This window comes from Brassica oleracea, chromosome C5 (assembly GCF_000695525.1).
Source record: "Brassica oleracea var. oleracea cultivar TO1000 chromosome C5, BOL, whole genome shotgun sequence".
NCBI classification, from domain to species: Eukaryota; Viridiplantae; Streptophyta; class Magnoliopsida; order Brassicales; family Brassicaceae; genus Brassica; species Brassica oleracea.
The window spans coordinates 12,405,385-12,432,774 of NC_027752.1; the positions used below are offsets into that span (position 1 = coordinate 12,405,385).

The 27,390-nt window shown below is 36.5% G+C and overlaps 5 protein-coding genes and 1 long non-coding RNA gene across 11 annotated transcripts; 4 read left to right on the forward strand and 2 right to left on the reverse strand.

Moving 5' to 3' along the window:
- Window positions 1–716: 716 nt before the first annotated feature.
- On the reverse strand, window positions 717–2,224 carry LOC106292813. Of its 2 annotated transcripts, XR_001260262.1 has the most exons (4): window positions 1,879–2,224; window positions 1,365–1,802; window positions 1,006–1,261; window positions 717–940 (listed from the first exon to the last, which is right to left on the reverse strand). It is a non-coding gene; the product is annotated as an uncharacterized LOC106292813 (long non-coding RNA). The 2 variants fall into 2 exon arrangements; XR_001260261.1 differs by having other exon boundaries at window positions 717–1,261; window positions 1,879–2,223.
- An 834-nt stretch (window positions 2,225–3,058) lies between these two features.
- On the reverse strand, window positions 3,059–3,908 carry LOC106294213 (thylakoid membrane protein slr0575-like). Its single transcript, XM_013729793.1, has 4 exons — window positions 3,789–3,908; window positions 3,606–3,692; window positions 3,354–3,437; window positions 3,059–3,274 (listed from the first exon to the last, which is right to left on the reverse strand). Exons 1-4 carry the CDS (start codon window positions 3,867–3,869, stop codon window positions 3,167–3,169), a joined length of 360 nt encoding a protein of 119 aa, XP_013585247.1. The 5' UTR covers window positions 3,870–3,908; the 3' UTR covers window positions 3,059–3,166.
- Window positions 3,909–6,665: 2,757 nt separating this feature from the next.
- LOC106294579 (transforming growth factor-beta receptor-associated protein 1) lies at window positions 6,666–12,303 on the forward strand. Its single transcript, XM_013730181.1, has 14 exons — window positions 6,666–7,874; window positions 7,976–8,251; window positions 8,382–8,578; window positions 8,690–8,831; window positions 9,332–9,607; window positions 9,701–9,773; window positions 10,099–10,147; window positions 10,306–10,591; window positions 10,734–10,789; window positions 10,915–10,983; window positions 11,088–11,199; window positions 11,310–11,399; window positions 11,668–11,838; window positions 11,928–12,303. The coding sequence occupies exons 1-14, from the start codon at window positions 6,801–6,803 to the stop codon at window positions 12,018–12,020; spliced, it is 2,964 nt and encodes a 987-aa protein (XP_013585635.1). The 5' UTR covers window positions 6,666–6,800; the 3' UTR covers window positions 12,021–12,303.
- A 72-nt stretch (window positions 12,304–12,375) lies between these two features.
- LOC106294580 (SCY1-like protein 2) lies at window positions 12,376–18,004 on the forward strand. Of its 3 annotated transcripts, none has more exons than XR_001260870.1 (15): window positions 12,376–13,055; window positions 13,126–13,230; window positions 13,316–13,423; window positions 13,496–13,678; window positions 13,841–13,967; window positions 14,058–14,119; window positions 14,246–14,332; window positions 14,441–14,527; window positions 14,775–14,888; window positions 15,219–15,347; window positions 15,521–15,583; window positions 15,692–15,853; window positions 15,957–16,075; window positions 16,188–17,210; window positions 17,692–18,004. XR_001260870.1 is itself a non-coding variant. In XM_013730182.1 (14 exons), exons 1-14 carry the CDS (start codon window positions 12,564–12,566, stop codon window positions 17,083–17,085), a joined length of 2,736 nt encoding a protein of 911 aa, XP_013585636.1. In that variant the 5' UTR covers window positions 12,376–12,563; the 3' UTR covers window positions 17,086–17,438. The 3 variants fall into 3 exon arrangements, 1 of the variants encoding a protein (XP_013585636.1); XR_001260869.1 differs by lacking the exon at window positions 17,692–18,004 and adding an exon at window positions 17,305–17,438; XM_013730182.1 differs by lacking the exon at window positions 17,692–18,004 and having other exon boundaries at window positions 16,188–17,438.
- A 696-nt stretch (window positions 18,005–18,700) lies between these two features.
- LOC106295379 (uncharacterized protein slp1) lies at window positions 18,701–21,303 on the forward strand. Of its 2 annotated transcripts, XM_013731266.1 has the most exons (3): window positions 18,701–19,006; window positions 19,100–19,285; window positions 19,358–21,303. In XM_013731266.1, exons 2-3 carry the CDS (start codon window positions 19,132–19,134, stop codon window positions 21,217–21,219), a joined length of 2,016 nt encoding a protein of 671 aa, XP_013586720.1. In that variant the 5' UTR covers window positions 18,701–19,006; window positions 19,100–19,131; the 3' UTR covers window positions 21,220–21,303. The 2 variants fall into 2 exon arrangements, with proteins under 2 accessions (XP_013586720.1, XP_013586719.1); XM_013731265.1 differs by having other exon boundaries at window positions 18,701–19,285.
- A 222-nt stretch (window positions 21,304–21,525) lies between these two features.
- Window positions 21,526–22,158, forward strand: LOC106294164. 2 transcript variants are annotated; one of them, XM_013729761.1, is made up of 2 exons: window positions 21,526–21,638; window positions 21,798–22,158. In XM_013729761.1, exons 1-2 carry the CDS (start codon window positions 21,530–21,532, stop codon window positions 21,887–21,889), a joined length of 201 nt encoding a protein of 66 aa, XP_013585215.1. In that variant the 5' UTR covers window positions 21,526–21,529; the 3' UTR covers window positions 21,890–22,158. The 2 variants fall into 2 exon arrangements, with proteins under 2 accessions (XP_013585215.1, XP_013585216.1); XM_013729762.1 differs by having other exon boundaries at window positions 21,801–22,158.
- Window positions 22,159–27,390: the final 5,232 nt, after the last annotated feature.

The following is a 27,390-nucleotide window of genomic DNA, read 5'->3' on the forward strand; positions in this document are numbered from 1 at the left end:
AGCTAGTTTATTTTTTATAAAAGCATGTATATATATTATTTCAAAATATTATTTCAAAATTGACTACCAAAAATATAAGTAATAATACGGAAATTAATTTATTATGTTGTCCAACGAATTTGAAATTAATAAACTCAAGGGTTGATTGGTAATGTTGGTAAATGTTTTAGACATCCATTTTTCTCTAATTTTTTTTAAAAATTAAAGATACAGTATAAAGTTTTTTTAAAAAAGTAATATTTTAGTTTTCAAAATCAACTTTTCTAAAGATTTTATTTAGTGCTTTAAAAATAAATATATAGCAAAACAATTAAAACCGAAGCAAAACAATTCACAGCTTATTTTCTAAAGTAAAAAGAAAAACAAAAACTACAGAACAACCAATCAAACTCACACTCTTTATTGTTTATTTATTATTAAAATTAACGAAAAGTGATGAATAGTCAATATTCTTAAGTTTCAGCTAAAATCTTTTGTTTCATATAAAAAATTGTTAAATCTACATTTAATTTAAAACTTTTTTATGTATTTAGAATTATTGATTTTACATTTTCAATTTTTGCCCTCTCTACAAAATATACAAACTGACATATATACAGGCTTTTTGCATTGTCTATTTCAATAGTAAGGGATGATAAAAAGATAATGAAATTATACTCATTGATAGCAAAAATATTATACACTTAGAGTACTTGTAGACATGTGGTTAACGTATCTTTATGAAATTATACGCACTGGGTCTTGTCAACTGTGTTAACATATCTTTATGAAATAGTGCTGTGATGTTGGCCATCAACTGTCTCAATCAACTGTTCAACAGGAACAGCAGCTAGGCTTTCGTCTTTGTGATTGCTAAGTAGAGAAGCTGATGCTGATGGATACATGTTTCATCCCATACCGAGCATACGTCGAGTCTATTTGGAAATAGCAAGTTTGTCACCTATAAGAAAACCAATACAGCATAAGATTAAAGCCAAAGTGAGAAGTAAATACACAGATAGTAACCAGTGATCATCTGGATGTTGACACCGAAGTCTGAAGCTCTTCTAATGGTGTATGCATTATCATATTTCGGAAGACCAAACAAAGGTAACAGACCAATGAATTCACATGGACCACCAGAGCTTATTTTTGGTTTTCTCACGTAGAGCCATCTTGCAACAGCTAATGACCTCAGTCCAGGCTCAGTGTACTTATCAATTGCTAAGTGGACTCTGTTCCTCAGATCAGCTCTTGTGTTGCACTTGCACATATCAAGAATCTGAATATCATCAAAAGTAAAAGGTTTTACAGGTTAAATCATTGAAAAGAAAATACAATACTAAAATTTAAAGTGCAGTGAAACAAAATCAGTTTTTAGGTACCTTTTCTGGAGCTCCTTTTGCTTACTCGGTGCCTGTCTCCATTACTATAGATATAAGTGGACTGGATTGAATTGGAAGTAGTGTATCTCTCTAATACCAACTGTTGGTTCTTTAGGTTCAGAAAGTATTCCAACCATATTTGATTCTCTGTTCTTGAAGCTCTAGCAGCTAAAAAATAACGCTTTTTCTTTCACAACGCTTTTGAGAATACAGAAAATTACAACATGAAACAGAGCTTAGAACCAGCTAAAAACAATACCAATATAACCTAGAAAATTAAGTGAAAATCAAATATTGTAAATCAATCTTCCTGAAGAACAATAAAAAATGAGACTCTGAATAAAATCAAACTCCAATTTCTCTATCGCTGTGTTGCGGGCTTGACTTTCTTGGCAGACCTTTTGCCTCAATACCAGCGGGATCCCTTTCCAAATCAACCTATTTAACGTGATCGCAATTGGTGAAGGTGGAGAAATGACCGCAATGAAGAAATTGGAGAGCAGGAAATACGTACCAGAAGAGGTGGAAGAGCAAGCTAGGAAGATATCAGTGAATCTTTGCTTGAAATCTCTCTGCAGCTTTGTTTTTCGGGTTGGATCTCTGAGATCGACAGAAGCCGAGTTTTGGTTGCCCTCAATAGAACTTTTTTGAAAACTTATATTATTGGATGCAACCATCTTATATAGACTATTGTCTATTGAGTGAGAAAGTAGAAGAAGGAGAGAGTTTCGTGATGTTAATACTACTGTTTTGAAAAATCAATAATAGGACAAATTAATGGCAGATCATGGAAGAAAACTTTGAACCGCTCAGAAGTTGGATAGAGACATTGGAAAGGCGTAGAAGAAGAAGAAGGAATCGCCATCGTAAAGTTAGATTTTTTTTACTAAGCTGACATGACATCTTAAGACAATTTGATTGGTTTGAATTTCTGATCCTACGTGGATAGGCTCAATGGAGCTCATATCCTCCTTTTAGTATTGTATTGATAATTCAATCGCATATTCGCATAAAAAGTCACAAGACAAATTCATAGCATTTCCTTCATTTTCTTTGATTTTTTTGTTATATTCTATGCTTAGTACAGTTTGTCAGGAAAATATTAGTAACATTTTCTTTGTTTTAACATATAAATTGTTTACAATATAAATCAGTTTCAAAGTAAACATGATGTAACTCTAAGAGCAAGTCCAATGGTTAGAATCCATTAGGGGTTCTAATGAATAATTTAATAGTTAATTTTGTGATTTGAGAAGTTTAGAACCTTTGTTAGTGGAATTATTTTTTTCATAGTCCAATGGGAGAACCTCAAAAGAGGTTCTTAATTTTTTTTTTTTTTTTTAGAAATTGAATGATTGAATTCATAATATGAAAGACAAACATACATAAAACTTTAAATAAAAATGACATAAAAACATATTAAAAGATACAAATACAAAGCATAAACGAGAAAAAGCCGATTAGTTGTAATCTTGATTTGTATATGATGATGAAACAAAAGCTTAAAATTTGGGAGAAAAATAAGATAGAAGAAAAGATGTGTTCTCTGCTTAAAATTTGGGAGATAAATAAGATAAGAGTAACAAAAGCTTAAAATGTTGTTGGCACAAATATACCATTAACTTATAGAGAAAATATGTGTTCTCTGTTTCTCGTCACATGATATTTACAATCAAGAAGCAATGATACCATCTCTTTTAAAACCAAACGCAGACACTGATAAACAAACAATGTATCAAATACTCATGCTATGATCTTATAAAGTTCAAAGAGTTAGCAAGATGATCCGGGTAAGTTAAGTTTCATCGGTCGGTCAATGTCCATGTCAAATGCAAGTAAGCAAACGAGAAATACACCTCTTCCTTTATCATCGTTAAGATAGGTGCACTACGTCTTGGGATTCCTCCGCCCTAATATCGAAAGAGCGGTTAAAGCGCGGATGTAGAAAAGTGTGTGTTTTTTTGTTTCAGTATAAAATAAGCTTAGTACCAGTCCATACTGAAAGATCCGTTTCAGTGCTTCTTCCAAATGCTGTTCATCTCCATTACGGTATCTCGTCACATCATTTCTAACCTGATAAAAAGCAAAAGACTCTTCAATACCACATCCGCTTGGGAAACTAATTATTTTTTAGCCTAACAAGCAAAAGGAAAACTAAGCTGAGACTAATCAAGATTTTAAATGTCGAGATCACGTCAGTTCAGAGATAAGAGATCAAGAATAATCAGAAGTACAGAGTACCTGCGTTAAAATAGGAGTAGCAGAGCTCTCCCTAAGCTTCACCGCATCTGCGTAACTCAAGCAAGGAACTGGTTTGAGTTCTGCGTACTGCAAAGGAACCAAAGAAAGAAATGAACAACTCTAATACACAAATCAAATTTCAATATCTCAGTAAAATTACAGTAGAGAAGAGATGGCATGTACCTTGAGTGCCATACCGATAATAGCAAGAGGAAACCCATAAGTTAGCATAATAGCAGACCACTGCATCTTTGCTCTCTGCATCCAAAACCAAATAGGAGTAGCAGAGCTTTGATAGATCGATATGATTCTTGGAGCAAGAAACTGATTCTTGCAGATTGAACAACACCTGCGTTTCCAACATCTCTTGTTCTTGAACTTGGATCATTAGCTCTGAACAATGTCTCTATCATCTCTTCATTGACTCTGCAAATCCCCAAATAATCATATCTTAATTCCTGTATGCAGAGAAGGAAAATAATTTCAAGTTCGTTATTTATCTTACTGAAAAGAGTTTGATTTGGTTTGGTCCAAAACCATAACATGGCTTGAACTTGCTCTAACCTTGTCCCAATGTAAAGGCTTCAACTTTGGTTTCAATGTCTCCTCTCTCTTCTCCGGATCAGAAGGAGGCGAGGGAGACGTGGTGGCCGGAATCTCGCAGAATTGCGGCGGAGGAGGAAGAGGAGGTGGTCTAGCTGGACCAGTTTGCTTCAAAACGCCTTCGTTTGGGCTGGTTTCACTGTGCAGCAACAGAGGAGGAAATCGAAAAGAGGATGAAGACTTACCAAGAAGGAGATGGAGATCAGAAGCTAGAGAGAAGATCGAGTGATTGGGATTGGAGGAGGAAGAGAGAAATTGATTCCATGAAAACATCGACGAACATTGATTCCAGGAAGAGAAAGACCGGGGAAAATTAATCATCCAATATCAAATGGACACCTAGGAGGTTTTAACCAGTTCTAAAAAATGCCATATTAAGCATCGGTTCTGTGCTTTTAACTCATTTTTGATTTATTTTTCTTTTGTCTTTTTTTAAGAACCCCTTTTTGAAACTTCCGCCGGAGGTGGTCTAACCAAAATAACTTATAACAAAAGATGACAAAAACGCATAACTTTTAACAAAAGAGGGAGTGTAAGACAACAAAACAACAAATTAAGATCTGATCTATTTTCAAATAAAAATATAGATTAGGTATAGAAAGCGAGCTTGGTCATTTCAAATTTTTTAACAATAACTAAATTATTGATTACATCATCATATACTACAATGAAAAAATTATAAATTAATACTCGATAAATTAATAAACACGATAAATTAATAAGTTTTTTTTCGGTCCTGAGTTAGATTGATTCAAAATATGACATGAATCGATAAGATAATAAGATAGTATTTTTTTTAGAAAATCTTTTGTAAATATGTAATCTCATTAAAATCATAAGTTAAAAAATTGTATATATATAGTTTATATAAGTACAAACTAAAATTATATTATTTATTTTATATTCACAATGGAATTCATCTCTGTTTTTCTTAATATTTCAATATATTTTGTTAATATTTGATAAAATTATATCTAAAATAACACTTAAACTATATGAAACATATTCTGTATACACCAAATAATATGATAAAATAGTATCAAAATTTATTTTCTAAAATATAACTAATATATATATGGTAGAACTAATTATTTTTTATAAATTAATAACTCTATAAATTAATAAAATATTATTAATTTATAGAGTTTTTATTGTTAAGGTATGGTCAAGTTATCTTCAACCACAAGACTAGTATAAAGAGCCATCAAGGGGTCCGATTGGTAATGACTTTCGCTTGAGGCTTTGGCTTTAGAAATATGACTGTAGAGAATTTGATTTTAAAAGTTGTGTCTGTTACTTTTAAAAGTTTAAAAGCTTGATTGGCATCAAAAGCTTTAGAAACTGTGACTGTTATAAATATATACTAGATTTTGACATGCGCTTAAAAAGCGCGAGTTTATTTTTGATATTAAATAAATTCTTCTTATATAATTTATATATAAGATAACATATAGGTTTGAGTACATTTACCCCAGTGCACTGAACCGTACCAAACTGAAAAAAAACTAAAATTAAGCTGAATTTCATAAATAACAGAACATATATTTTTGGAACCGAAAAATAGTAACCGAACTAAGAACCAAATGAGTACTTAAATTTTTAAAATACAAATTATATACCTGCAAATATTAATTATATTTAATTTCTAAATAACCGAATATCCTAAATATACTATTTATAAACCAACTTATGCAAATTTTTTTTTTTATTATTTTAAATAAGATTACAACTTATTAAATAAAAATATATTAAAATTTAACGGTTCCTAGCTCATATACCGATTGTTGATAAGAAAAGCAAATGGAATTGTTGTACGTGTTGGTTTTGTGTGTTTGATGAAATAAGTTTTCTTCTTGTATTTATACTGAAAAAATATTTTTAAAATAGTATTTAATTTAATTTTTTTTTGTTTTGAATCTTTAGTAAATGTTTTCAATTACCTTTATGATAGTTTCTAAGTTTTAATAAACTAATGTCTAATAGTAATAAGTTATCATTTTTTTTTCATGTTACAAACCTATCTAATTAATGATAATTATTTTATTAATTATTATACTTTTTGTTTTCTTTATTTTGGTCAAAAATGAACAAAATACAAAAACAAAACCCCCCACCCCCCACCACCCCTCAACCTTTAAAAGTGGCTGTTGAAAATAGTAAACAAAAAGCAGTTTTTTAAAAAAAGTGGACTTCCAGGGCTTTACAGATTTCTAAAGGGCAATTTTTTGGTTTTTAAGGAGTAAAGCCTCACCAGCCCAACCAACGATCAGACCCAAGAAAGAAAGATCAAACGGGGACCTAACCAATTTACAAATCTTCGAAGTTTTCTATAGGTAGGCTCTTTAAATACGGGGGTTGATGTTTTGGGCCTTGTCCGGCCCAATATATTGAAACTTTTTATTTGAAACGACAACGTTTTGTTCCATGAAGATAAAGCGAAGAAAATGTACGGAGAAGTCAAAAGGAGAACTCCTCGACATGTCCGACGACTCTTTGCTTTACCGGTTAGGCGAGGCTGATCGGTGATCGCCGGAGTTTCAATCTCCTCAAATCCGTCTAACTGCCATTGTATTCGTACAAGTAATTTAATTCATGGCCAAATCTCGATCAGTTGTGGAGCTCACTACCCGTTTCGATCTCGGCGGCGTCGACAAGATCCGATCCCTATGCCTCTCCCCTCACTCCGATTCCCAAACCCTAGTCTACCTCGGCACTTTCTCCGGATCCATTCTACTCCTCTCCCTCGACACTTCGACCAACATCGTCGCGCGTCTCGGAACTGTATCGCTGAGCGCTTCTCCAGTCGAGTCTATCTTCGTGCTTGGCCAGGAAAGAGGCAAAGTTCTAGCACTCTGCAATGGCTACTTGTTCTTGGTCGATTCGCTTCTCTCAACACCCGCTAAGAGATTGGGCGGGGTGTTGAAAGGGATCAATGTTGTTGCTAGGAGAGTGAGGGGACGCGAGTCCTCCTCGAGTACTGACTTGTTGTTGTTGCCTTCCGAGGTTTCGGCTGAGTCTAGCTCGAGCAAGAAGTTTCTTCAGATGATTGGCGGTGGGAATCGGGTGAGTGATGTTAAAGGTAAGGATCCTAGACGCGAGGGAGTCCATCATCGAGGTCGTTATGTTTTCGCTGTTGCGATTAGTGAGAGGATGTTGCTGATTGAGCTTCATTGTGATGAAGAGGATGGGAAAGGTGATTCCTTTGTTGTGCTGAAAGAGATTGTGGGGATTGGTGGGGTAAAGACTATGGTTTGGCTTGATGATTATGTTGTTGCGGGGACTGATAAAGGTTATAGCTTGATTTCGTGCGTTACTGGGCAAAGTGGGGTGATATTCACGTTGCCTGATGTCTCTGGTCCGCCGCTGCTCAAATTGCTTTGTAAAGAGTGGAAGGTGTTGTTGTTGGTGGACAATGTTGGAGTTGTTGTGGATACGAATGGTCACCCTGTTGGTGGGAGCCTTGTGTTTCGTTGGAGGCCTGATTCTGTTGGGGAACTGTCTTTCTATTTGGTGACTGTAGGGGATGGAAAAATGGAAATTCATCAGAAGAAGTCGGGTGCCTGTGTTCAGTCAGTTAGTTTTGGCCCCGAAGCGTGTGGGCCTTCGGTTTTGGCGGTTGATGAGGCAGGAGACGGGAACCTTTTGGCTGTTACTACCATGTCAAAGGTTACTTATCTCAATAATGGCTTTCTTCAATTCTCTCAAGTATGTCTTGTTGAAGAAATGGTCATGAATATTCTGTCGACTTCTTCATTGTGGTGTTTCAGGTTATCTTTTATCGAAGAGTGCCTTATGAAGAACAGATTAAAGACCTCTTGAGGAAAAAGAGATACAGAGAAGCCATCTCCTTGGTGGAGGAGCTTGACTCAGAGGGGGAAATTTCGAAAGAGATGCTTTCTTTTCTTCATGCTCAGATAGGGTATCTACTACTATTTGATTTGCGCTTTGAGGAAGCAGTGAATCAGTTTCTAAAGTCAGAAAGCATGGAACCTTCTGAAGTTTTTCCTTTTATCATGCGAGATCCTAATCGATGGTCTTTGCAGGTATATTTGTTTTCCTGCAATGGGTACTTGTGTTGTACTCTAAATTTGTTTTAAACAGTTCATTTACTAAATACATTGCAACCATACAATTGATGATGTCTCAAGCCTTGAGGTTTTCACCTTCTTTCAGGTTCCGAGAAACAGATACTGGGGGTTGCATCCCCCTCCTGCTCCTCTTGAAGATGTTGTAGATAATGGGTTGGCGGCCATCCAGAGAGCCATCTTCCTAAGAAAAGCGGGAATGGACACTCCGGTCGACGAAGAGTTTTCCTCAAACCCTCCAAGTAGAGCTGATTTATTAGAGTCAGCAATCAAAAACATGACAAGGTGCTACAATATCTCTTTTTGTGTACTCTTTTTTCTCTACAGTTTTTAGTATGCACTATTCTCAGAGGTGGGAATTGGCATATAACGACTACATGTTATCTGTTGCAAAAGGTACCTCGAGGTCTCACGCGAGAAGGAATTAAGTCACCCAGTAAGAGAGGGAATAGACACGCTTCTAATGCTTCTGTATAGAGCATTAAACCGTGTTGAAGATATGGAGAATCTTGCATCTTCTGTTAACAACTGCGTTGTGGTATGTCTTTTAGTGCATTTATTATTCGTACACATATTTTATGGCATCGACTGGTACGCTGTTTTAGACAACAGAAAGATATAAGAAATCGGTACTTTGGATCTAACCAAACTATTTATTTGACAGTAATATTTGAGTAAGACAGCTATAGCTTGGTCAGAAAGAGAGAAAAAGTATAGTGCCTAGGTTTGCATTTATCATGTATTGTATTTGTACCTGGTTTGCAGTTTGTTAGCTCAGGGGCAGTTTAGTGAACTACTGTGGTCAAAAGAAGTGCATCGATGACAACCTTCTTAGGATGCTGTAGTTTTGACTTCCCTTGAGCAAAGTCTCTAAAGCTACACAGTAGCATTGTTAACAGGAAGATTTTAAGTAGTTTACTCTATTGTGGACATTGCACTCTTTTTGCATCCTTAGAATTACAATGCATGGAAAAATAGAGAGCTTGTTGTGAGAAAGTTGCTTGAGGGATGACAGTACAACTTGTGTGAGCGGTGCAGGAGGAGTTGGAGTCTCTTCTAAATGAATCTGAACATCTGCGGACACTTGCATTCCTGTATGCAAGTAAGGGGATGAGTGCAAAGGCTCTTGCTATTTGGCGTCTCTTTGCGAAGAATTATTCATCTGGTCTGTGGCAAGACTCAGATGACTTGGTGCCTTATTTACACGAAAACGAGCTCATTAGGCTATCTGGAAAAGAGGCTGCTGCTGCAGAAGCAGCCAGGATTCTTGAGGAACCCTGTGATCCAGAACTGGCATTGCAGCATCTTAGTTGGGTATGAGATATAACCCTAAGTTGTTGTGACTTTTTTACGTTCTAATATTTGCATCTTGCGAATAGAATTGATGACTGTGGATATCAATTTTAGATTTCAGATATAAACCCATTGTTTGCTATCCAAGTGTTGACGTCAGATAAAAGGACAGAAGAGCTTTTGCCAGGTGGGAATCATGGTTATCAGGACATTTGTGTTTGATTATGAGTCGGATGTTGATCTCTTTTCGTTCTTATTAGAAACATCCTGTCAACTGTTTCTTGGGTTTTCGATCTATGTTGGACTTGTATTTATAAATAATGGCTTAGCTGAAGTCTGAGATGACTTAGGTAGTGCCAGAAGTCCAAGACTTCTTTTGGTTCAGGGTAGCATAATCTATGTATTCTCATGTCCATAGTGTGCTGTACCTCATGACATAATCTGTATAATGGTGGATAAAACACTAGATCTTTTATTGATGCAAGGGTTTCTGTTTCTTAATCTTTTTGTAGAGAAAGTGATCCAAGCTATTGATCCCCAAAAAGTTGAAATCATACAGAGGTATGGACTTGCACCATAAAATAGTTTTCATCCTATTGACTTTTTCTTAAAACTTATTAGTAACTACTAAAGGAACGGTCTAGCAGAGTTTTTTTTGGTAGCAAAGTTGAGAACTTTTTAAACTTTCTTCACATCGAATTTTTTTATGTATGGGCCAGGTATCTCCAATGGTTGATTGAAGATAGAGACTATAACGACCCGCAGCTGCATACATCATATGCTCTCTCACTTGCCAAGTCAGCACTTGAGTGTGTTGAAGTTCAAAATGGTAACCAAGAAACTGATGCTGGAAGCAGAGAGGCCCATGATTGCAATGTAGGAAGTATTTGTCTGTTTGAAAGTGATGTGCGGGAAAGATTGCAGACCTTTTTGCAATCCTCAGATCTATATGACCCTGAAGAATTATTGAATTTGATTGAAGGATCAGAACTGTGGTTGGAAAAGGTTTGTGGGTCAAGTTTGTTTCTTTCGTTTTATGTGTGTAAAGCAGTGGCACCAATGATTATTCAATAAATATTTTTACTATCGAAACAACTGATAACTTGTTGTTTTATCCTCTGATATATGTGTGAAACTCTTTTGGCAGGCTATCCTTTACCGAAGGATAGGACAGGAGACAGTGGTCCTTCAAATTCTTGCTCTGTAAGCTCTCATTAATAACGAAGTTGAACTGTTGATGGTTGTTAATCAAAGTTTTGAGACCTTATACAGTGTATGGTGATTTTGAGTATATGACTACTGACAAGATCTTTTGTCGTGGGCATCAGGAAGCTTGAGGATTGTGCAGCTGCAGAGCAGTATTGTGTAGAGATTGGAAGACCAGATGCATTCATGCAGTAGGTTCTTTTTCATCATTTAATCTAAGCTTTATTGTGTGAATCCCATCACTCCAGTTCCTCTTTTCCTTGTTAAAATCCCCTATAACAGAAAGTTGTGTTAGGTTACTTGATATGTACCTGGATCCTCAAAATGGTAAAGAGCCTATGTTCAAAGCTGCTGTTCGTCTTCTCCACAACCATGGGGAATCACTTGATCCTTTGCAAGTTTTAGAAGTAAGAAATCTCAGTCCATATTTTTAATGAAGCTGATATTGCTTCTTATTGCATTTGTTAGTTCATCAACACTTGTTTGATAGTGCTGATATCATGTTTTTTTCTTCCAGAAACTGTCTCCTGACATGCCCTTAAAACTGGCGTCAGATACAATTTTGAGAATGCTGAGGGCTCGGGTTCATCATCATCGTCAAGGCCAAGTAAATAATTCACAAATCCCTTTTTAAAAAATAACCATGTAATATGTGTCTGCTACTGTTCTGAATGCCCTTTTGTTTAGGGGAAGTAAGATTGTGTGTTCTCTTGTCAAATGTTACATTAGCAAGAGTTACATCCTAAGAAGAGTCATCAGTGAAGTAGCATTTATAAGCTTATCAATAAATTGTTACTGTGCTTTTAAGTTCTTGAATATGTTTGTGGTGTGGGTGGAGCTTTAGTGTCCGAATGTTCTCAAGTCAATTGTTACAGATTGTACACAATGTCTCTCGTGCATTGGATGTGGATTCAAGGTTGGCAAGATTAGAAGAAAGATCACGTCACGTGCAGATAAACGATGAGAGCCTCTGTGATTCTTGCTTCGCCCGCCTGGGAACTAAGCTATTTGCTATGTACCCTGATGATACCATTGTGTGTTACAAGGTTAGTCCGCAACTTACCTACTACATTCTCTTGCGGCAAAGCAATCATGCATGCTTCCTTTTGTCTGAGGCTACTGTTCTTGTTCACAGTGTTACAGACGCCTGGGTGAATCAAAGTCAGTAACGGGCCGTGACTTCAAGCGAGATGTTCTGATAAAACCCGGTTGGTTAGTGAACCGGTAGCTGAAGTAGCCATGTTGTTTAAAAGTTGACCTCTAATCTCTCACAAACACGTAGAAGCCTGTACAGTACAGATACTAAAGAACAACATAAGGAGATATGAAGTCGATCGACATAGCTCCATGAAGTTCATCTCTAGGCTTCAAAGGACTCTTCATGCAATGATTAGTAGTGTGGTAGATGTTGGAGGCCAATGGAGTAGTTCTATAGGGGCATTTTTGCCTTTGTGACAGTTAAAACGGCCAAATGTTGCAAATAATTTTATATAATATACCTTGTTGTCACTTTCTTCTCAAGACTAAGGACCTGTTTAGCTAATAAATGAAAATAATAATTAAAAAAGAAGAAGAAAATAATCGGGGACGAAAAAAAGGAAAAGGAGAAAAATCAACTCACAGGAAGAAGACGATCTTCAATTCTGCTTTCATCTTTCATCCTCTTCGGAATACAGATTACGTTTCGCTTCGTTCATCGAATTCGCTTCTCGCCGATCACCGTTTCTCGCCGTCGTCTTAAAGGTTCGAGCGGCGGTTGATTCCGGCAAAAATGTCGATTAACATGAGAACGCTAACCCAAGCTCTAGCCAAAACCGCCGCGGTGATTGAGAAGACGGTCCAAACCACAGTCCAGGAGGTTACAGGTCCCAAGCCTCTTCAGGACTACGAGCTTCTCTATCAGATCGGTTCCGGTGGTCCTGGCCTCGCCTGGAAGCTCTACTCGGCCAAGGCGCGTGACTCCACGCGGCCTCAGCAGTACCCAACCGTCTGCGTCTGGGTGCTTGACAAGCGCGCCTTATCTGAGGCTCGCGCCAGAGCGGGATTGTCCAAAGCTGCAGAAGACTCGTTTCTCGATCTGATTCGCGCTGACGCGGGGAAGCTGGTGCGGTTGAGACACCCCGGTGTGGTCCACGTGGTTCAAGCGCTTGATGAGAACAAGAATGCTATGGCTATGGTTACGGAACCACTATTCGCCTCAGTGGCTAACGCGCTTGGTGATGTTGAGAATGTGGATAACGTGCCGAAAGATCTCAAGTCCATGGTGCGTTTTCCAGCTACCAAATGACTTGGAAAATGGAAGATAGTTTTACTGATTGCTATGATTGTTGCAGGAGATGAGCTTGTTGGAGGTGAAGCACGGTCTACTTCAAATGGCAGAGACGTTGAACTTTCTTCATAATAACGCGCATCTCATACATCGTGCTGTTTCTCCTGAGGTTGGTTTCTCTAAGTTTATCCTCATACTTGCTTGAAGCTATCGTGCTTTCTAAACTTTCTTGTGGATTGAATACTTAATTGCAGAATGTTCTTATTACTTCGGCTGGTTCCTGGAAGTTTGCTGGATTTGGCTTTGCTATTTCAGAAGCACAAGCTGGGAATTTGGATAACATGCAATCATTCCACTACGCTGTGAGTACTTAAAAACTCATGATCGGTTACTAGATATGATGACTGTGTTATGATATGAATGGATCTGTGCAGGAATATGATGTTGAAGACTCGATTTTGCCACTCCAACCATCTTTAAACTATACTGCACCTGAATTGGTGCGGAGCAAAACTCCATCAGCTGGAGCTTCTTCTGATATTTTTAGTTTCGGATGCCTCGCCTATCATTTAGTTGCACGGAAACCATTGTTTGATTGCCACAACAATGTCAAGATGGTAATTCTAATTCCCAAGCCTATTAGTTTAATCTATAAAATGAAGCAGCCTCAGAACTAGTTTCCATTTTATATGTATTTTCATACTTGCCTGATATAAACTAGTAGAATATCTGTCTCTTCCATCGCTGATTATTGATAGTACGTTCCAATTTTGTTGCAGTACATGAACACATTGAACTATTTAACCAACGAAACTTTCTCATCTATACCCTCGGACTTGGTATCTGATTTGCAACGGATGCTATCAACGAACGAGTCCTTTAGACCAACAGCATTAGATTTCACAGGTATGAATACTGAATCTTCATTGTTTCTTGTGACAAGTTTTATCTCGTTACTTGTGCACTTACATTTTGGACTTGACCTTTCACCTGCAGGATCTAATTTTTTCAGAAGCGACACTAGGTTACGTGCCCTCCGTTTCCTTGATCATATGCTTGTATGTATATACACTTTCAATCATCGTTTCAGACAGACATCATCTAGATAGTGGGAAATATATATATATATATATATATATATATATATATATATAACCTTTGGGGGCTTTTTCTATTTACCGCAGGAACGAGACAACATGCAAAAGTCTGAGTTCTTAAAAGCACTATCAGATATGTGGAAAGATTTTGATTCCCGTGTATTACGGTATAAGGTAAGTCACTTTATGACTTCTTTCCCATATTCTGTGAACAGAAAAAAGAAACGAATTTACAAGTGCGCTGCCTTGTTACAACTACTCAAACTAGGTTTTGTTACGCAGGTGCTTCCACCTCTTTGTGCTGAACTTAGGAATTTGGTTATGCAGCCAGTGATTCTTCCTATGGTTCTAACTATCGCAGAGTCTCAGGTGCTTTTTCTAATCTGGGTATTTGGCCATCTGTCAATTAGATTTCCATGTATTTCTTTCCTCTTTGTATGAGACTTATAGTTACCACTGGTTCTAGATGATTTTTTTTGTCTTGGATTGCACAAATAGAAACCGGCTATTTATCAACCTGTCATCTGTAGAAAACTTGGAAGTTGCTTTGCATTGACTTTTGGCAATCTCTATCATGTTTTAATGAATGCTTGAAACGTTAAACTACAATTTGCAGGACAAGAATGACTTTGAGTTGACAACGCTCCCAGCTCTTGTTCCTGTTTTGAGTTCTGCTACGGGTGATACTCTGTTGTTGCTTGTAAAGCGTGCAGATCTTATAATTAACAAGGTAAATCTTTCACCCGTATATATGCAAAACTGGGATTTTAGTCTGCTAAGTTCTACTGAATTGGCAAGGTGTAAATTATTTTTGCTTATGAAATATCGTTGCCACTACTTACAATTTAAAATGAATGGCAATGCCACAACCATACATTGTTTCTTATGCTGCCATAAACCAATACAAGACCTTCATTGTCTAAAGCTGACTCATATTCAAACCTCAATTTTCGTCTTTTCTCCAATCCTGAAAGTGCTTAAAAATGGAATCACTTTCCCTACTTATTTTCGTCTTACTTCCTCAGATTTTTTACTAGTGTGTTTTTGTTCAAATGTGTAGACTAATACAGAGCATCTTGCATCGCATATTCTCCCTTTGCTTCTCCGAGCCTACAATGACAACGATGTCCGGATACAAGAGGAAGTTCTGAAAAGATCTACATCTGTTGCCAAACAACTTGATGGCCAGGTGATGAATTTGTATGTTATTTGATGAGTTTCATCTGAATGGATGATGCATGCCTGTGGATTGATGGGTGGCTTACACAAGCGTAGTTTCACATGCATTAGATATTTGGTTCTGCAACTCGGTTGCGTTGGTGAGTTTGTTCGGTTCTTCATTATTCCAATTTGTTTTTGCAGGTGGTAAGGCAAGCAATTTTGCCTCGTGTTCATGGCTTGGCTCTCAAAACCACAGTTGCTGCTGTACGTTAGCCTTGATTGGTTCAATCGTCGTGTCCTTTAAAATATAGAGATTAAATGAAGAGCTTGATCTTCTAACCCATATTTGATAAGAACGTCCTTGTGGTGCAGGTCAGAGTAAATGCTTTGCTCTGCTTAGCAGAGTTGGTTCAAGCGCTTGATAAACACGCTGTTACTGAAATTTTGCAAACAATTCAGCGCTGTACTGCTGTCGATCGTTCTGCACCTACGCTTATGTGTACTCTTGCAGTCGCAAACGCAATTCTCAAGCAGGTGGGTAAAATAGCTTACTTGTGTCAGTGATCTTAACTTTCTTTTATACTCTGTGGTGGCGTATAAGATGACTTACGTGTCGCTCTTCATAATTTTTCTCTAGTATGGAGTTGAATTCACTGCTGAACACGTGCTTCCCCTGATTATACCGCTTCTCACTGCCCAACAATTGAACGTCCAACAGTTTGCTAAATATATGCTATTTGTGAAGGATATTCTCAGGTGTGCCTCCGAGCTCTCCCGTCTTTGTTTCGAAGTCCTTATCCCCCTTACAACTGCGAACTGTTGTTTTTGTTTTTAACATCTGGTTTGTCTATCTTTTGGTCTTGAACAGGAAAATAGAGGAGAAAAGAGGAGTTACAGTCAACGATTCTGGAGTTCCAGAAGTTAAACCAGGCTCTGTTGCAGATGGGATCCAGTTTCCAACACCAACCCAAAAAATTGAGGTGGTGGCTTCTGCAGCAAAGAACAGTCCTGCATGGGATGAAGATTGGACCCTCCCCACCAAAAGTTCTGTTTCGAGAGATCCGGCACCCGCAAACTCCCAGTTTAACAATTCAACAGTTCAGTCACAGCCATCGAACAGGACAGCAGTGCCAACAACATGCCCTCCTGTTGATATAGAGTGGCCACCAAGACAACCTTCCAATGTCACTTCTTCTCAGTCAGCCAATGATGAAGCACGGCTAAACTCAGGAGGAACATCATCAACTCCAAGTTTTGATGAACTAGACCCTTTTGCTAATTGGCCACCACGAGCTAACAGTGCGTCCATTGCTTCTGGGGGTTTCCACAACGGTACCGCCGCCACTCGACCCCCACCGAACAACAGTGGTTCTAGTTTGAGCAACAATATAACAGGCATGAAGCAGTTTCCAACAGCTAACAACGACTTCTGGGCCTTTGGCAATGCCTCCGTCTCTTCTCAAGGGGGTTCCGGTATCAGTGCAGGTAACCAAGATCCTATGAACTCTTTTGGGATTCAAAATCAGAACCAAGGAATGCCGTCGTCTTTCGGAAGCAGTTCATACAGTAACCAAAAGCCGCCAGCAGACATCAGTTCCATATTCAAGTCAAGCAAAACTGAGCAAGCTGCAATGAGACTCGCACCACCACCTTCGACAGCCGTGGGAAGAGGAAGGGGAAGGGGTAGAACTGGGACATCTACGTCAAGGTCAAGTGGTTCGAAGCAGCAACAAACTGAGCAGGCATCGCTGTTGGATCTGTTGTGATGAAATCGTTGGTTGAGACAACATTGGGTTTGGTCAAAAACATTTTCAGTGAGTGAGTTGGTCATTTGTTTTGTTAATTCTCCAGGCTACATTCAACCATCTATTATTATACATCACAGCCACAGGTTCTTTCTCTGAACTCTCTGAATCTTTGCTCATTATTGTTTCTTCAATAGTGACGCTAAATCTCGTTAGTTTTTTTTTTTTTTTTTATCATAGATTTAAAATCGAGTTTCTGTGCAGTGCAGTGGGATGTTGTGGGAGATGTTTATCGCCCCTTTTCATGTACATAATATTTTCTCTTGCATTTGATATATACATGCTCCAAAGAAAAATCGTAATTCATGATAATATATCCTTCTCATTTGATTTAAACTTTTCACATTGTTTGGTATATTATACGATAGTAATCTTCTGATGCATCAATCAACTCAACTCAACTCAACTCGTGTGGACAACATAAGTCTAAAACAAGGTTTTGTGTCCCTAATGATCAACGGATAAAAACCATCATATGTCTCTTGGAACTTTTGTTTTCGTTGAATTGTCTCTTTGAACTTTGCGTGTGTAATAACTTTCTGACGGGTGGAGTATTTACCTGTCTAGATCGCCTATTTCCGGTCTCCTTGCCGCCGTTCACTCTCACTCGCCGTTCAATTTCGAGAGTGGTTGGTCTAAGACCCTGCGCGCGAAAAGCAGTAACGAGTAAGGTTATTCAAGTATAAACATGAATGGTACGTCCTGATTAATGGAACTATTTAGAAAGCCCAGCTTCGGCTCTTGTCTAGTTAAGGATGATATCAGAAAGACACAGAAGCAACGAATTTTATTTATGTTGTGAATTAATATTCTTCAAGATTCCAAAGAATTCCCGAATATCTGATTGTAGGTTTGATTAAATAATGGGTTGGTAAATTACGATTTGATCAACAAATTTAGAATATAATGGACTTTTTGTTTTCAGATTTACATTACATTATATTAGATTCTTCAAGAAGAAGGGAAGGGAACAAAGTCCAAGCTGGCAATCACGTTAACGTGCCGAAACCGCACAATCACAGCTCATCAAACCTCGTGGGACCTTACCTCTTTTATTGGCTTTTTACCGCTAATAATTCCAAATCATCAATTAAGAAGATGATGTTATTCTAGTGGGTGGCATTCTTCCCACGCAATACACACACCTTAAAGAAGAAGAATTATAACTACTATACGCTTCAGAACTATGTACCTGGTTTTTTAGGCCTCAAAAATATCTTCTACTTATTTTCTAATTCTTGCACATTGACTGTCTCACTCAAGATTGTGGCTATAGATTTCCAAAATAGTTGAGGATGTTAAAGATAGTAGAAAAATATATATATATATATATTGTCATCATAAATCTAGGAGATTGAGCAGAAAAAACAATACTACTTGCATTTACGAAAACAAATTAGTGGACATAAGCACAATATTTGGGAATTACAAAAAAAAGTTGCATTGTTTTGCGCTATCAAAGTAGAGTATATTTTTACTCTCGAAAAAGAATAACAATAACAAATTAACTATTAGAGTAGGGTATGGCCTTTGTCACAAAAAAAAAAAAAAACCCCTTACTAATAAATAAAGAAAATCTAAAAAAATTGGAACAAGTCATCGTCGTCTTCATTCATCCTCGTCGACTGGCGGATGATATCAGTTTCAAGTCGCTTTTGACTCTTCCTTTTACACGGTGCAAACCGTTTAAATCTCGTGTTAGTTTGTGCGTGGCATTCATAATAGATCCCCCTAGACTAGAGACAAGATATTGCTTTGCTTTCAAATCGGAGAACCCTACGGAATAATCAATCGTCTTCTTCGTGGTCGGCTTTGGCTTTGGCTTTGGCTCTGGCTCATCATATCTCCTTTCTGGTCCCGATCAAAAATTGAGCTTCTGGGGGTGCTTGTGATCAGATCTTGCTTATTGTTATCGAAAAACTCCTCCTTGATTTGCACATCTAAATAATAATATGTGCGTTTGGTGATATAACAGGGCGGGCGTTTTCTTACTGCTTCTCTCTTGCAATGCAAACTCTTCTTGGTAGAAGAAGAGTTTCTCACAAGAGTTTTAATGGGACGAAGAAGAGCTTCTACAAAGTCTCCCTGTCTCTTGTTTTTCTCCTTTGGCTACTCCTCTTCCTCTCCACCTTGTTGATCAGCCATGGAGATGGTGCTCAAGGTAATTGGAATCTAGTCAGACCACTTTTGATGTTCTCTCAATGATCTCTACTCTTTTGATGTACACTTGCAGATGCGTCTTTGATTCCCTCTGTTGGATTAGCTGATCCCATTGGTGTTGGGACTGATCAGACTGCTGTGCCTTTTGATGCACCGCCATTGCTAGAACCTGATTCTGTTCATGGTCCTTCTGATTTGAGCCGGAATGATGATGAGGAAAGTGAAGACCAAGAAAAGTCGGTGAAGCAAGCAGAGATTAGTAGCACAGTTTCAGAGGGTGATACAGAAAGCAAAGACAAAGATTTTTCGAATCAAAGTGAGACAAACAAGACAGATACCAAAGGGAGTGATGCAGAAAGCAAAGACACTGACTTTTCGATGCAAAGTCAGATGAACAAGACAGGTTTATGGAATGATGCAGAGAGCAAAGACATTGAGTTATTGAAGCAAAGTCAAAGGAACAAGACATGCACAGGGAATAATGATACAGAAGACACCAAAGTCGATGAGTTTTTGAAGCAAATTCAAACAAACAAGACAGGCGCCGGGAATCATACAGAAAAAAAAGACAATGAGATTTTGAAGCAAAATCAGAAGATCAACAAAACACATCCAGGGAATGGTACAGAGACCAATGCTTCAAAGCCTGATCAACTCTCTCGTGCTGTTCCGCTTGGCCTTGATGAGTTCAAGAGCAGAGCCTCTTACTCTAGAAACAAATCGTTATCAAGTCAGGTCAGCGGTGTGACTCACAGGATGGAGCCTGGAGGGAAAGAGTACAACTATGCATCTGCTTCAAAAGGCGCAAAGGTTCTGTCTTCTAACAAGGAAGCAAAAGGGGCTACAAGCATCCTAAGCCGGGACAACGACAAGTACCTCAGGAACCCGTGTTCTGCTGAAGGTAAATACGTTGTCATAGAGCTTTCAGAAGAAACGTTGGTCAATACCATCAAGATCGCCAACTTTGAGCACTACTCGTCCAATCTGAAAGAGTTTGAGCTTCAAGGCACCTTGGTTTATCCGACTGATACATGGGTTCACATGGGTAACTTCACAGCTGCAAACGTGAAGCAAGAGCAGAACTTCACACTCGTGGAGCCAAAGTGGGTCAGATACTTGAAGCTGAAATTTCTAAGCCATTATGGCTCAGAATTCTACTGCACCTTGAGTTTAGTCGAAGTCTATGGAGTGGATGCCGTAGAACGGATGCTGGAGGATTTGATATCTGTGGAAGACAACATGAAGGAGAAACCAGTAAAGCAGCAAGCAGAGTCCTCTGAAGGCGGTGATGGTTCTGATAGAACCATTGAGACAGAGAAGGAACTGGAGAGCTCACCCGAGAGTACGGTAGCAAAAGCTGAAGCATCAATGGCTAGTGATAAGCTTACGGAGCCCACAGAAGAGGTAAGGCGTCATCAGCCAGGGAGCAGAATGCCAGGAGACACAGTGCTGAAGATACTAATGCAGAAGTTAAGGTCATTGGACGTGAACTTGTCAGTTCTAGAGAGATACCTAGAGGAACTGAACACGAGATACGGGAACATATTCAAGGAGATGGACCATGAAGCCGATGTGAGAGAAAAGACCATTGCGACTCTGAGACTTGACGTGGAAGGTGTGAAGGAGAGACAAGAGAGAATGGTGAGTGAAGCAGAGGAGATGAAAGAGTGGAGAAAGAGAGTAGAGACAGAGATGGAGAGAGCTGAGAAAGAGAATGAAAAGGTGAGCAAGAGGGTTGAAGAAGTTTGGCAAAGAGTCGAGTGGATGGAGAAGAAAGGTTTGATAGTGTTCACCGTGTGTACAGGTTTTGGAACTATCGCGGTTATTGCAGTTTTGGTCGGTATAGGGACAGGTCGGGCAGAGAAGACGGGTGGTGGGGGTTGGATCTTGTTATTGATTTGCTCAACATTCATTATTTTCGTTTTGTCTCTTTGATGTTGAGAGTTTTGGTCTTTTTCTTTTTATACTGTAGAGCCAATGTTACTGATTTATATTAAGTGCATCTTAACCGGAAATGTACTCCCCCGACTCAATCTTGAACCGGACTATGGAACTTAACCGATACATGTATCTTCAAGAAGTAATTAGTCCACTATCAAGAGGTCTATAGAAAATTTGAAATAACAAATGTAGTAGGTTTTTCATACTTTCACATGAACTTTTTTGAAAACAAATAGATTATATAGCATGAGTTTGTCTTGTTATATATAAGAATTGATGGAGAGTTAAGTGTTTATCCTAATCAATGGCTACCACCAATACACCACATATAGTTGGTTTTGTTCTCTCTTTGCTTCTTCTGCTCTTATTGATGTCCTTTCAAGTTAAAGTCACCGAGGCCAAACGCAACCTACGTTAGTATACATATTTCAAGCTCTTGCTTTTGCTGTTTAATTGGTTTTCTGAAAGAAGAAGCTTACATATATAATATAAACCTCTCAAATGACCTTACTAGCTATATTTTTAACTTGTGGTTTAACTTCTGCTTATGTGATGTATCCATTGCTAATTAGCAGGTCAAGAACGGCTTCAAGAGTCCCCTCTCCCTCCCACTTCTCCTATATATCTGCCGCCCTCTAAATCGCGTAGGGGAAGAGGTCCATAAACCAAAGTACCTTTTGAGAAGTGAGGGAGGAGAGAATCTTATGTAATCATCAAGATTATCGTTGTTCACTTCCACACCATGTTGTACGCTTTACAATAAAAAGATTGTTTTCTTTGGAGAATGTGATTGTTGTGTAGATAGCGTATGTATTGTATGCTCTCAACCTATTTCCAATTAACAGCGCGAATCATTCCCCATCGTGCGGAGCATAATAGGAAAGGTTGTTCAAATCAACAGTGACGTCATCATGAGATGCATTACTGTCTAGATTGAAGCCATGTTTGTTTTTGTATTTAATGAAATAAATATCTATTCGGATTTTAATTTTATAATAGCATTTGATACTATTAGTTAAAAAGACTAAAAATGACGTAGGGATTTGCAAACAAACAGATTATACATGAATATATATTATTAATAATGAACTAATTATAATATTTGGATAAATATATTTAAAATTATATTTGTAACAAAATAAGATAACATTTGGCGATTTTGATAGAAAACATAATTTGACCATTACACTTAAAACCTAGTTTTGTCATTATAGAAAAACTCCTTTTTGCAATATTAAAGAATAATCCAAATTTGCGATTTGACCGAAAAACTCGATTTTGCAGTTTTAGAGGAAAACCATGTCTTTCTAGTTTTGATGAAATAAATTCGATTTTGCGGTTTTGACAGGAAAAAACACAACTATGTAGTTTTGGCGGTTTTGACAAAAAAAATTCGATTTTATAATTTTGGCATAAAACTCAATTTTACGGTTTATGTGGAAAAACTCGATTGTGATTTTGACGGGAAAAATCAATTTTCCAATTTTGCATGTCTGGTGGAAAAACTCATTTTGTGCGGTTTTGTGTTGAAATCTCAATTTTACAGTTTTGACGGGAAAACTCGTTTTGTTTTGCTTGCGGAAAAACTCAGCTTTGTTTTTTGGAGAGAACTTAATTTTGTGGTTTTAGTGGAAAATGCGCTCTGAGAGTTTGACGGGAAATTGTGCTTTTACAGTTTTTCCAAGAAAACTAAAATTTGTGGTACCTTAAAATACAATTTTGCAGTTTTGGTAGGAAAATGTGCTTTTGCAGTATTGACGAAAAATTGCAATTTTTTTTATTTTGGCGGAAAAACTCAAAGTTGTAATTTTGCAGTTTTAACAGAAAACAAGGTTTTGCGGTTTTAGCGGGAAACACGATTACAGTTTTAGCAGCAAAATTTGATTCTACGTTTTAGAAAAAACATGATTTAACATGGAAATCTCATTTTCACGGTTTGGGTGGAAAACTAAATTTTCTAATTTAAGAATATTATCTATTCTCTTAAAATATTGTCTTAAAATAGAGTCACAAAAATTCATTGTACAAGAGTCATAGTAGCATTATTTCATTTACTACTTAATATGAATTATTTAATTATTTATAGTAATCAATCACATATGTAATATATCTAAAAAATCTTAGTAATGAATAATGATATTAATAATAAATTTATTTTAGCTAAAATTTAAATTTTATTTTTAGTTATAAAAAAATATGTTGAGAAACAAAATCTAACTAAAAATTACAAATATTTTTAAGAAAATAATGCATTAATTAAATTTTTAATAAGTAGTATAATATTATAATAAATTAATGTAAACTAATTTTTTATTATAAAATGAAAAGGATAAATTCTATGCTATTGTTTTTCTAAATTCGATAGTTATAATATATATCATATTAAAATATAAGTACTATGCGACAAAATTATATTAAATTAGTAAACTAAACAATTTTATTTTGAAAATTTGTAAACTATATAATATTTTTATGAAAAAATAAAAAATAATAACATATATCAAACTTTTATATCTAGAACTACATATTATTTTTTAATTTTATTTATTTAGGAACTCACATTAATAATATCTAAAATGATTATGTCAAGAAAATAAAAATATTTAACTAAGAAACTATACATTCCTATTTCAGAATTTAATACATTTTATGTTTAGTATAATGTTTGATATAACTGACGATTCCATAGAATCAATAATACTTAATACACCCGTTTCATTTAATTGTCGTTTTTGATTTATACACACAAATTAAGAAAATATTTAATTTTAACTATTTAATAAATAAAAACTTCACTATCTATACACCTAACTATATTTCAACCAAGAGAAAAATAAACAGAAAATTTTGTTAATAATTTTTCTTTGAAATTTTAAAACGACATTTATTTTGTAATAATGTTTTTTACTATACAACGATAATTAAAATGAAACGGAGGGAGTAATGTTTTTGATGAATATTATTACAAATTCATATATTGGACTACTAAATCGTAAAACATTTATATCATCAATCATTACTATTAATCAACCCAAATGATCATTTTGTTTTCAGCTATAACACACAATTCCATAGCAATATAAAACTATTTCATTATTATTAAATATTTTTTTGGTTTTCCAAACAAAAACTCAGTTCATATAGACATATATATATATAAAAAATTTAAAGAAATATTTAAACGTTTCTATTTGGAATAGGGTCATCATCTAATAACGTTTCCTTAATGATTTCATAAGATATGATATTCTTTTCGATCTTCTGCTGAATAGGAAATATCTCACCATCAAATATTTCACCATCAAATAATATATGTTGTAGCCTAAACCAAAAACATTTCATAAAAACATATAGGAGATGATTGGTTGAACTGTAGATGTAGAAATTTAATTATATGATTTTGTCTGTAGTTTTTACACGAAAAACAAGCTCATTAAGTGTGAGAACCGAAATTCACACTGTTAATTTCCGTTGACATGTCAAGCAATCAGAACACAAAAGTATAAATGAAAATAAATATGAGAATCGAAGAGAGAGCAAGAAAGGTTTTATTCCGAATCTGCGTATGAGCGTTACAAAAAAAATAAGAGCCTTGGCCACAAGAGCTGTCGGCGAGATCCTTAGTTCTAGCAACCTAAGACTGCAGAAACCTAGTTGAGTCACATCTCGATAACAAAAAAAACGGAAAGTTTCTTAAATGCCCTAAGTGCTAAGTTTTGCTCTAAGTAGAAAAAATGCGTCATTCCTGCATCTTCAACCTCGACATCCTTATATACTCCTCTAGAGGCGGCTTGCTCTTTCCCTTTCTGCCCTCGGTCAAGTTTATCACTTCGGGGGAATATTCCATTGTTCTTCGATCTTCGTGTTTATCTTTGGAAACTTCACATTTATCTTCCGAAATTGAAATTTATCTTCTCCTGCGAAGTAAAAGATAAACCATCATAACGATTAGGTTCGATTTCATTTAAAATCGTAAGTGGGCTTTTAGCCGTGTTATGGACCCTTTTGGGCTGTTTTACGACTTGAGCGTTTTTACGATTTATCGAAAGAGCGCTTACGAAACGATGTCGATTCCAAAGAAGGTTCGAATTTCTTACGATCAATTCGAACTTCATGCAAGATAACGAGTTCTTTTGGTTTTTAAATCGTAAAGTTCCAACGATGACTCCGATCGAGACGAAACAATAGCAGGTTCGATCTAATCTCGAAGGAGGGAGCTACGAGGATGGGACGAAGGCAGGCTAACTGATCCAATGGCGAGTTGGACTGCACGTTCGGTCCAACTCGCCGAACGGGCGAGTTGGATGGTGCGTTCGGTCCAACTCGCCCGTTCGGCAAGTTGGATGGTGCGTTCGGTCCAACTCGCCCGTTCGGCGAGTTGGACGGTGCGTTCTGTTTGGATGATAGGGCCTTATAGTTGTTTCGTTGTTCGGGATCGTTTGTCTGAGGCCTGGAGTAAGCTTTCTCGAAGACTTATCGTGTGAATCCTTTTCGGAGTTGTTACGATACTCGATTTAGGTTCTCCCACTTCTCTTTTCTTTTGAATTTTATTTCTTTTTTTTCAAAGAGGACATTTCTTCGGAAGTTTTTGATGTTGATTTCGTCGTAACCGATTTTGACACCAACATTATGCTATCAAGAAAAGAGGCTGCTGCTGCAGAACTGTGCAACATCTTAGTTGGATATTTTAGTTGGGTATGAGATATATAACTAAAAATAAATATCTCTGTTGTAGAAAATTTATCTTGACAAAAAAATAGTTAAAAAAAAGTATTCTAAACTTGAAATAAAATTTTAAAATGTATTGTATGCAAATTGTAGAAATTAAGAAAAAATTATAAAAATATGCTCTATTTGATATTTCAAATTATAAATTTACTGTACCGAATTCAAAAGATATAGTAGTATGTAATAAAAATTTATAACAAATTAAATTATGTATAAAAATCAATATATATTAGTAGTATCGAATAATAAACCTAATCAATAATATCATAGAATTACACAATATATAACACTAAAATGTAAATTATATATTTAAAATATTCATTATAATATATCAAAGTTATATTTTTTGACTTCAATCAAAGTTATATTAATAAAATAAAATAAAAACCTCACATCTGTGTGGATTTAGTGCAGTCTATGGTACAATTAAGTACAACATGTATATATTAGGAACATAATCCCACAAATATTAATTATCCCATATATGTTCCACAAATATTTATTGCTCATCATTCAAAATTAATAAATAATACATATGTTGATATTCTACCAATTACAATTATACTTATGTTACTATAAATTTCTAGCTGCTCAGATTAATGTTACAAGTTAATTCTAATAACAATATTTCTATTTTTTCCCTCTAGATTATATTTATTTCGATAAACTAGCTGCTAAGTATGGAGAATTTTATGCAGTCAATCTCTAAGCTTTTTTATTTATTCATACTACTTGTCGGTGCAGGTAATTTTCCTTGATATTAAGTTATATGTATGTAATCCAATCTGCTAATATATATATATATATATGTTATACACTTATATTTTAATTCTTTTGTTTGATATAATACAATATCTTGCATGCATAGACTAATTGTAAAACTTTAATTGAATAAGTTATTAATAATTGTGTTTATGTGTCATCTCATACTTTAAAATATATGATGTTGTAATACTGAAAACCCATAGCTTACATGAAAAACGTAGTATATTGTTGGGGTCGAAAACGGTTACGGCGAAGTTAACGTCCAAATCCACGAAGAAGAAAACGAAAAACCTTCTTCAACAAATACTTTTTCGAAATAGATTCTTCCTTACGAAAAGCTTTGGCGGAGGAAACACGAGACATCGGACAAGAGCTCGAAAAGGGTCGCTACACAGCGACCGAACGCGTGTTCCGCTCGGTCGCAACGTAGCGACCGAGCGTTCGGTCGCTACGTAGCGACCGAGCTCTTCCGAAACGTCGATACAACATTAGTCTATGCATTCTCGTCTACCCTTCGATGATATCTCCTGAAGACCGTAGCGAACCCATTTCATGTTTCCCGCCATTCTAAGTCATCGATCAAGCTTTACGGTAAAAACCGTGGGAAGTTCACTCTTTATCGAAAGAAGCTGTAATAAACGCTTCGAGTCAGAAGACGGCCCAAAGGGACCT